Source organism: Pelecanus crispus, chromosome 9, assembly GCF_030463565.1.
Source record: "Pelecanus crispus isolate bPelCri1 chromosome 9, bPelCri1.pri, whole genome shotgun sequence".
NCBI classification, from domain to species: domain Eukaryota; kingdom Metazoa; phylum Chordata; class Aves; order Pelecaniformes; family Pelecanidae; genus Pelecanus; species Pelecanus crispus.
The window spans coordinates 32,209,623-32,219,200 of record NC_134651.1 but is presented as its reverse complement, the minus strand read 5'-3'; the positions used below and the strand labels follow the sequence as shown (position 1 = coordinate 32,219,200).

General features: G+C 59.3%; 1 protein-coding gene across 1 annotated transcript; it reads left to right on the top strand.

Moving 5' to 3' along the window:
* Positions 1-8,780: 8,780 nt before the first annotated feature.
* Positions 8,781-9,578, top strand: RNF208 (ring finger protein 208). The gene has a single exon (XM_009489756.2). It carries the CDS (start codon positions 8,781-8,783, stop codon positions 9,576-9,578), a length of 798 nt encoding a protein of 265 aa, XP_009488031.2.

Sequence of the window (9,578 nt, the reverse complement as noted above, 5' to 3'; positions counted from 1 at the left end):
CCAGGCTCTCCCAGGCAGCCAGCAAAGAGAACGCTAAATGTCACCACAGTTAAAACACATCTGCCTCAGCCCCAGCATTGCCAGTACCAGAGCTGCTCCACCAGCCCTGCACCCGCCCAACCTGGCGAAGGAGGGCTGGGAAGAGCAGCCATATCCCAGCTCTGGTACACACTCTGGTTTCTACTGAGCCTCAAATCCCTCAGGCTCTGTTAAACCCAACATCAGCTGGGCTGGATGGGAAGGGAGAAGGTTTCTGCAGAGCTGCCATTTCTATTTCTGAGCCATCCTTGTCCTGTTATGCTTGGGCACAAGGTGTTTTCTAAAGGACATTGGTCTTCCTTGCATCCTCTTGCCCCTGAAATGTGGCTCTGGGTCTTTGTGGTCACCCCCTGTCCGGACCAGCAGCCCCCAGGGAGCTCCAGATCTCCCCATCAGCCCCTGCTAGCACTGTAGGACCAGGAGGGAGTTTTTGATGTGACTGTGGTGCTGCAGGGACACCAGAAAGACATGAAATCCTCCTTGCCTTGGGAGTCCGTGGGACTGTGCATACACAGGGCTAGGGGAGATGCAGCCCCCAGATGAAGAAGGGGGCTCTGATGGGAGCGGGGGACCCCACTTGCCCTGCGGGGACTGAGGCTCGTCCCACTCCCATAGCAAAACCCAACCCCCTGCTCAAAGTCTGGCCAACATGTTGCTCTGGACCTCATGCAGGGCAGCTTTGAACATCTCCAAGGCTGGAGATCCCCACGGCCTCTCTGCACCCTGGTCCAGTGTTGACCCTCAAAGTGAAACAGCTTTTGCCTACATAGCTATAGGGAAATACAGCTGGAATTTCCCACGTCCTGGCTTGTGGCTATGGATCCTCATCCTCTCTTCCTCTTCCCATGAGATAACTGTGGAGAGCAATACATTTTCCATGAGCCTTCTTTTCTGGCAGCTGAGCAACCCCAGGTCTGCAGGCAGGGAGCTGGTGGGGAGGGGAATGAAGGTCACTGCATCTGAGGAGAGAGAAGATGGTGTCTCTGTCCCTGGTGCATTGATTTCCCCAGATGCACCCCTCCTCCTCCTCCTTGCCCTCCTGCCATCAGTGCAGCACCAGCAAGATGGGCATCCACTTCACACCAAGGGCTCCCAGAAGTGGCCACAATATTAATCACTAAACTGAATTAATAGTAAAAATAGTGATTACAACCCTTGGGATCTGTTGGGGCTTTAAGAACATCCATAACCTTCAAGCTGGCCAGACCACCATGTGTGTAGGTCTGTCGTGCTGTGGAGCTTATAATTCCCATAATCTCAAGGTTTGTGTGTGGTAGCACATGGAAGAGCCACAGGCTTTAGGTCACTTTGCAGATCTTCTGAGCACCATTTTTCTCATGGTGGAGTCTCTGTAGAGGGCTGCAAGCTACAAACGACCACATCCAAACCCCCATCAATCTGCTAGGACTGTACTGCAAGAGCATCAGCGATCAGGTCCTGACCACCACCAACCCACACACTTCTGCTGCTACAAACAGCAACCAGAGCAACCAGCTCTGCAGCAACTGGTTGCATCCTTAAGCAACCACTGGCAGCAAGCGATTCTTCTGGTTTCTTGGCAGATTTTTTAATAGCATCCTTCCTTCAAAATGGTGTTTGCTCTGCCTGGGCAAGTTGCACATCCCAGGAGCTGTAGACAGCTCCTGCAATAGTTTTGGTGGAGCTGCATGGCAGATGCACAGTGTGAGAGCTGTCCTGCTTTCCTCTTCTCTTGGTGTCTGCGCTGGGCTGTTGTGGGGGCTGATGCCACCTCAGCCAGGCCTGGAGGGTCTCAGCCTGGGAGGGTGGCAATCATGGCACTTGGGGTCCCTTCTTCTGATGCTCTACCCTGGGAAGAAGAGACAATCCCAAGGGGATGGAGCATGGCACAATGGAACATGGAGGATGAAAAAACTTAACGTGGAGCATGGGCACTGCATCCACATCTCTACCAGCCACACCGGGCTGGGACATCCCTCTGGCACTGCAGAGCAGCCGGGCAGGCACTGGTTCCGGTGCCTGGCCTGCTACAGACCTGCCGATAAAGCTGCTCTCTGGAAAGTTGATGATGAGCTCATTTTTTTGTGGGTGAATTATCTGTGTGATGAGTGATTCACCAGCACAAAACAAGATCATTGCAAGAAACAGGCTGGATTTTGGAAAGAGCTGTTGGTGTGTGCTGGACCCAGTCAAATGAACTCTGCAATGAGAGCAGCAAGCAGTAACTAAAAGTGGCGTCAGTCATTGCAAAAGCACCCCAGGTGCTGCCACCAGAAGCATGGACAGCAAAGCGCAATGCCAGGTGTGCATGACATAGGTGGGATCCAGGACACAGGGCAGGAAGGTTTGGCACACACGGAGCTGCTGGCTCACTCAGGTTGAGTGGAAAGCAAAGACACGCCTGTCATCACGGCGCAGGGTCAGCCCCAAGTGAGGAAGGAGCCATCCTGTTAGAATGGGTCCTTCTCCAGAGGCATTATAAATACAGAAGGGCAATAAAATCCTGAGCATGCAGCTGGACAACTGAGCTGATGATGGCTGATGCAGATGATGAAGAAGAAATTTAGGGTCAAACTATCTTCTGACATCACCGTTCATCTTAGCAGAATTGCAGCAGAGACTGGCCAGTGGTGTTACATCTCTCAATGCATCTGTAAAGCAGAGGTTTAGAAATGATCCATTTGCGACACTGGAAAGTAATGAGTTTTTCAGAAAGAAGCTGCAATTGCATGCAGGGCAGTCCAAACAGGACCAACACCAACTTCATTACAACAAGTAACCACTTGATTACAAAAAGCAAAACTTTGTTCATCTGGGTGGCATGAAGCGAACCCACTGGCAAAGCTGCTCCTGCTATCTGTCCAAGTAGAGCCTGAAGCAGGACATGGGGAACAGCGGGCACACTTGAGCTAAGGAGCTCCCTCCAAACCCAGGGGCATGCTTGGCCTGCTGGAAAGGTTTCACAAAATGGTAACATAAATCAGTGCTGTTTGTAAAACCCAGAAAATCATGCAACATAGAATCATAGAATCGTTTAGGTTGGAAAAGACCTTTAAGATCATCACATCACCATAGCTCAGAAGACATGCTGAGAATATCTACATGCAGCATAAAGGTGTACATTTATGATAACACACAATACAATAGACTTTTATGAAAGATAACGCAGCACATATGTTTATATGTGTTTAGGTGTTAAACCCAGGAATAAGAGTATGGCCAGACCCAAAAGCAACTGTTAGAATTGGCCACAGGGGCTGGGATTTGGTAGGGACATCACTTGACAGAGCAGCCACCCACACCGGGCTGGAGATGAAGGGTCTGGGCTTTGAAGGATGAGATTATTTGGGGTTTGGGGTGGAAAGCAGAGATCTTGGTGAACCAACTCAGCAGAGAAAAGGGGAACTCCGCACATCCAAAAGCAAGCCTGGGAGAGTTCTAAAAGTCTCACTGAGCACTCACACATTGGGATGAAAACTTGGGGCCAAAGCCTCTCTTGCACAAGACTTAACCAGTGGCACTTGCCACCAAGAACCCCATGGAACCTAATGCAAGCTCTAGGAGAAAAAAAAGTGCCAGGCTTTGGCTCAGGTTGTAGACTGCTTCACAAGTACCTGAACAGGTAGAGAAGAGGCTAAGAAGTGCTGCTGTGCTGGGATGGGGAAGATCCAGTGCCATGTCCATTGAGCACACACAGCAGAGACTAGCAGCGCCATTGGGGCAACATGAGTATCCCCAGCATCTTGGCATAAACACACTCTTGTTCAGCAGAAAAAATGCCTGATATAATTTATGATTTTTTTTAAATAGAGCTGTTGCTTAACTCATGGAATAGCAGCGTAATAACACTGTGTAGCTGGGTCAGCATGGGGATGCCATATGAATTAATAACAGAAAATGGCTCGTGCTCACTCACTTCCTGCAATTTCCTTTGCTCTGTGAGTTCAAGCATAATATATTGTTTCTTGCTATCTGCATCCAGAGGCGTTAGCAGGAAAGTAAGCAAAAACTGACACAGAGAGGAGGGGCAAGATTAAGGGAATCCCTGTTTAGCACTGTTAGGGTGCCAGACAACAGCAGCTTCACACTGATTTCAGCAGGTGAGCAGATCAAAGAATTACACTTAGAGGGACTAGAGGCAAAGTTGTTACAAAATCCCTTATCCAGCAAGAAACTAGAAGATTAAAAATACAACTGCTAACATTGTCAACAGGGGAGCATGGATTTCCAGGCAGAGGCAGCTGGTGGGTGAAGCTGCATGGTCCCCAGGGGGAAGCCACACTCTAGGGTTGGTCCAGCCCAAGGATGGAACATGGCTGAGCTCCTGGGGTGCCAGGGGATCCCTCTGGCCCAGGCAGGTTTGGTCATCTCCTCCAGGCCAGGCATCTGGGTGAGATTTTTAACATCATTGCCTGGAGTGTGGATGGTTGGATCATCTGTGGGATGTGTAAGGCCTGATGGAGCTGAGCTTTCCTCTGGGCCGACAGTGGGGATGCAGAGCTGTTCAGTGAAATACGTGAGTTCCAGCTTCTGTGTCTGTCCCACTGGTGGAGGGGCCAGGAGACAGTGATGGCGTGAGCACGATGTGGCTGTGCAGTCACAACGCAGCTCCAGGCCCTCCACAGATCTCTTGTTACAGGGGCAAGTGGTGGCCAGGTCTTTGCCGCAGTAAGCCTGGAGGGCCAGCAAGTGGGTCTGGGCAGGGTAACCTTTTGGGGGGAAGGCATCAAAATGCAGGCAAAATCCTGGGGCCAACTGAGGAGTATAAAGAGCTCGAGAGTGGCGGTGGGTGACACAAGCAGGGAAACCCCAATAGCACCCAAAGGAGCCTGGTAAGTGCCCACCAGCACCCTGCCCCAGCCAGGGTGGGATGGAGTGCCTTTGGGGTCAGGTGTCCAGGTGCCTGGGTCACTGTTGCTGGGGTGGGTTGGTTGTGAGCTCTGGGTTCGCGCATGGCTGGGGAGTTGGGGGACGCCACTTGGGGCTGGCTGCCCATTTTGGCTGCCTGCCTGCAGACTCTCCATGCTGGAGGCACCCATGGTGGCGGGAGAGGGCAGTCCAGCCTCTAACATCTGTCAGGACATGGCAGTAGCCGGGAAGTACAGACCAGGAGTCTGTCCTCCCAGAGCACAATGCAGGGTGTCCCCAGCCCGTGGGCTCGTGTCTGTGTGTGCCGGTGAAGGGGGTCAAAACAGCAAGACCCCCACAATGCACGATGCTCCCCAGTGCTCCCCAGGGACCTGACAGCATTGCTGGTACTCAGTGGTGGTGTGACCCCCTGCACGTCATGCAGAGCCCACCACATGCCCCAGGGACTGGCGAGACCCTGTGCCCTGCTCCCCCCTCCCTAGAGCTCAGCAGGGATTGGGATGCTCAGTCGCATTTTGACCTCAGCATGGGGGAGCTCCTCTGCTCTGCTGCCACAGGGGTGGCTGTGGGTCGGGATCAGGCCTGGCAGTGGGGAAGGCGACCCTTGGGACACGGTGGGGTGCATGGCTCTTATTCGGCAGTGGGAAAAAGCAGGGGGTGGTGGTGGGGGGGTGCATTACTGGTGTTATGGCCTTTCCCCAGCTCCGAAAGCTGCGGGGGCTGCTGGCAGGGGCCCCTCTCCCCGCTGCCGCACGCTCCCTGATGCTGTCCCCAAAATCGCTGCCCCCGGAGCAGCATCGCCCGCTCCCCAGCCCGTGCCGCGGAGCCATTTCCAGCGGCGGATGCTGAGTCACTGCAGGCCCCTCCGAAACACCTCGCAGGGACCCGGCCGGGGGTAGGGGGGTGGAGAAGGAGGGGCGCCGCGGCGGGCCGGGGCAGGAAGGGAGCGGGGCCGCAGCGGGGCGGCGGCGGGGCAGGGCCCGGCGGGGCGGCGGGCGGGGGGGGGGGTGTGCGGGGCGGGGGGGGTGTGCGGGGCGGCGGGCGCTGCGGCCGGCGGGCCCCGGCGCTGCTGAGCGAGAGAAATGTGAGCCGGCTGCACCACTGCGGCGGCACTGCGGGCGCCGGGCGGCAGCGGAGCGGGAGCGCGCAGGCAGCGCCCGCGCCCGCCGAGCCCCGCGGGACAGCGGGGACGGAGCCCGCCTGCCCGCCCGCCTGCACCTGCCGGAGGGGGAAAGGGGGGTGCCCAAGCGGCAGCCCCCCCCGGGCAGCCAGCCTGCGCTGTCGGCCGGGGAGTGTTGCATCAGCCCCGCGCGGAGCGGGGGCTCCGCGGCCGGAGGAGGCGGCGGAGGAGCCGGGGGAGGGAGAGCGGGGCCGCGGGGCGGGCGGAAGGTGCCTCCCCGGCGGCGGCAGCGGCGCTACCTGCCGCCTCGCCCCGGCAGCTGGTCCCCGCGGAGCATCCGGAGCCGGAGGAGCCGGCGGGAGCCCGGCGCCGCCAGCCCTGCCTTTGTGCCCGGTACCCTCCCCGCGCCGCCGGGGAAGCTGCTGGAGGAGGCGGCGGGGCCGTGGGAAGCGGGGCCGGGAGCCACGGCCCGGCCGGGAGCGGCGGCGGAGACCGGCCGGCATCCTCGGGGAGCCGGCACTTCGCACGGGCAGCGCCTGCGTCCCTCTGCCTTTCAGATAACCTTTAGCCGCCTGGGCCTCCAAACCTCTACCGGGGACGGAGCGGGGGTCTGGAGGCTAAACTGGGGGCACGGCCGCACCGGGATCCCCCGTCCGAAGCACGGCAGGCCAATGCAGGTAACGACTGGCAGCGACCGTCCTTTTGGCCGGGCTGCCCGAGGGGCATCACCCTGCGGGCGCGCAGGCGCGGGCGTGAGGACGTGTGTGTGTGCGGGTGTGCACATGTGTGTGCACCGCTGGGCTGCGAGCTTGCCAGCGCGGCGTGGGGCAGGGGTGCGTGGGGCTGAGGATTGCCGTGGGAGGTCGTTGGGGGGTGGATGCTGTGTGTCGTGGGGGGATGCTGGGGAGGGTTGCGTCGCCCCAGGGGTGATGGGGAAGCGGGGTACGGTGGGGTGCTGCGCCAGGGCAGTGCACGAAGGGGTGTGACGGCGTGAGCGTGGAAATGCGGTGGCTGTGCGCGGCAGCTGCCTGGCCGCACGGATCGTCGTGCCCGTTGGCGCGCTGCGGGTGAGTGTCTGCGCGAGACCTGCAGGCAGAGAGCCCCCGGGGCTGCTGCTGTACGCGGAGGGGGATATACGCTGCTTGTGGGGTGTGGGGTGCAGGATGTGGGGTGCAGGATGTGGGCCCATGGTGGTGGATGTGGGACGTGAGACCTCCCTCCCTAGGGCCAGGCATCGCAGGATGCTTGCAGGACCCCAGTGCCACCAGGGCATGGCCCCCGGGGACACCCCCACAGGGGTCGGGCAGGGATCCAGCCCCCTACAGCTCTCAGGCTTCCAGGGCTAAACCCCCCACAGCCTCTTGCCATCCCCAAGGGCTGCTGCTGCAACCAGATGGCACCCTCGGGCCCCCTCCATCAGGCCTGGCAGGGCTCAGCGGGAGCAGGCATCCCTCTAACAGGATTTGCAGCGTGATGGAGGAGAGCGCCTTCGCCCTTCTCGGAGGAGAGACAGGCTGTCGCCGGGGCTGCGGAGGGAGAAAATGGCCACGGGTTGGCTGCCCGCCCCCCATCTCCTGCCCTCAAACATGGCCTGGCCTGTCCAGCAGCCCCGGGACAAGGGCAGGGAGCTGGGAAGGGGGAGAGGAAGCTGGAGGGAGGGATAATAGCCGGGACAGATCAGGAGCAAGCGATGGAGGTAAAAATAGATCCACCGAGCAGAGGAGGGGCTAAACGTGAGAGAAAACCCTGAGCAGAGGCAGGTTGGTGGGGGAGCCCCTCCAGGAGGGGCCTTGCCTCCCAGTGGGGCCCAGGGGGACCCACCCTCCTGGCCCCAGGGCAGGGGGGGACCTGGGACCCCATGCTCTGGGCTGTCGAGGAGATGCCTGGGGGGGAAATACCTGCCTGCTCCCACTTCCACCAGCCCAAACATGCGGGTGGATGGACAGGACCTGCAGGGCTCAATTGCCAAATTGCCAGGATGCAGGCGGGCACGCATCCCAAGGGAGCGCTGGCAGCCGGTAGATCCCTGAAGAGCCTTGGATCCGACCCCCTCTTGCTTTTCATTTCCAGTGAGCGCGAAGCTGAGCTGGGGACAGAGGTGCCAGGGACGGAGGGGACAAGACGCGTGGCAGCCCTGGCACCAGCCAAGGTGAGCTGCCCTCCGGCGCGGGATGCTCCCTGAGCCCCTGCCCCGCGGGAGCTGACGGTGACGGCAAGTGGGAGAGCCGGGAAGTCAGAGCAAAGGAATTTGCAAACACATTCTTCAGCGCCACGCGGATCCCACGGTGTGTAAACAGGAATAAAGGCTGGGCGGAGGTGGGGGCCAGGGTGAGGTGGGGGCTGCCCCTGGTTTCTGCAAGACCCCACCCCGGACTCACCTGCCCCGGGCAGTGCCCGGTGCCACGGTCCCCAATTTACCATTCCCGACTGCAGCTGATCCGGTGCTGGAAGTGCCAGCGAAGGTGAAGGGGGGACTGCTGAGTGACAGCCAATGTCACGTTAATGTCCTGGTGAGGTGCTGCCAGGAGCCGACGCTTTGATCACCCACCCAAGAGCATCTTCCAAGGCAGGCAGGATGCCACTGTGAGCGCTGCCTTCCCTGGCTTCACGCTCGGCACCCTCAGGGCTGGCTGAAGAAGAGGGGCACAGGGCCTGCTGGCACTGCCCTGTCTCCCCAGGATGCTCTCCAGCACCAGCAGCTGCTCCCTATGCTCCTGCTCCGCAGCCAGACCGAGATTGAAAGCTCAGCAGGCTACCGGCATGTTTTAGCCTCATGCAGGCGTCCCTTGGAGACCCCAGAGCAGTGGACAGTAATGTGAAAACGATACTCATGTCGTGTCTGAAAGGGCAACAGGTCATCATTAAAATGGAGGCGATGAAAATCATCCACCCGGAGAAGTTTTCAGAGCTGCAGGCCTCGCAGCAGCGCTACGCGCCGGCCCCGCGCCGCGAGCCGCCCCTCGTGGCCAAGCGCGCGTGGCCCTCTGAGTCCGAGATCATCGTCAACCAGGCGTGTGGGGACATCCCCACTTTGGATGCCACCCCCAGTCCCCTGCCGCTGCCCCGGACTCCCCCCCTGCCGCGGCGAGAGCGCGGGTACCAGAGCCAGCGGAAGGGCAGCTCGGAGGTCTGCTACCACCGGCAGCCGCCATCGGACGAGGTGATTGTCAACCAGTATGTGCTGCACCCCTCAACGCCCTGCGAGCCCCTTGAGTGCCCCACCTGCGGCCACATGTACAACTTCACCAACAAGCGGCCCCGCATCCTCTCCTGCCTGCACTCGGTGTGTGAGGAGTGCCTGCAGATCCTCTACGAGTCCTGCCCCAAGTACAAGTTCATCTCCTGCCCCACCTGCAAGCGGGAGACTGTCCTCTTCACCGACTATGGGCTGGCAGCACTGGCCGTCAACACCAGTATCCTCAACAGACTGCCGGCCGAGGCCCTGGCTGCCAACCCCGTCCAGTGGAGCAGTGACACCGACCGCAGCTGCTACCAGACCTTTCGCCAGTACTGCGGGGCTGCCTGCACCTGCCACATCCGAAACCCACTGTCTTCCTGCACCATCATGTGA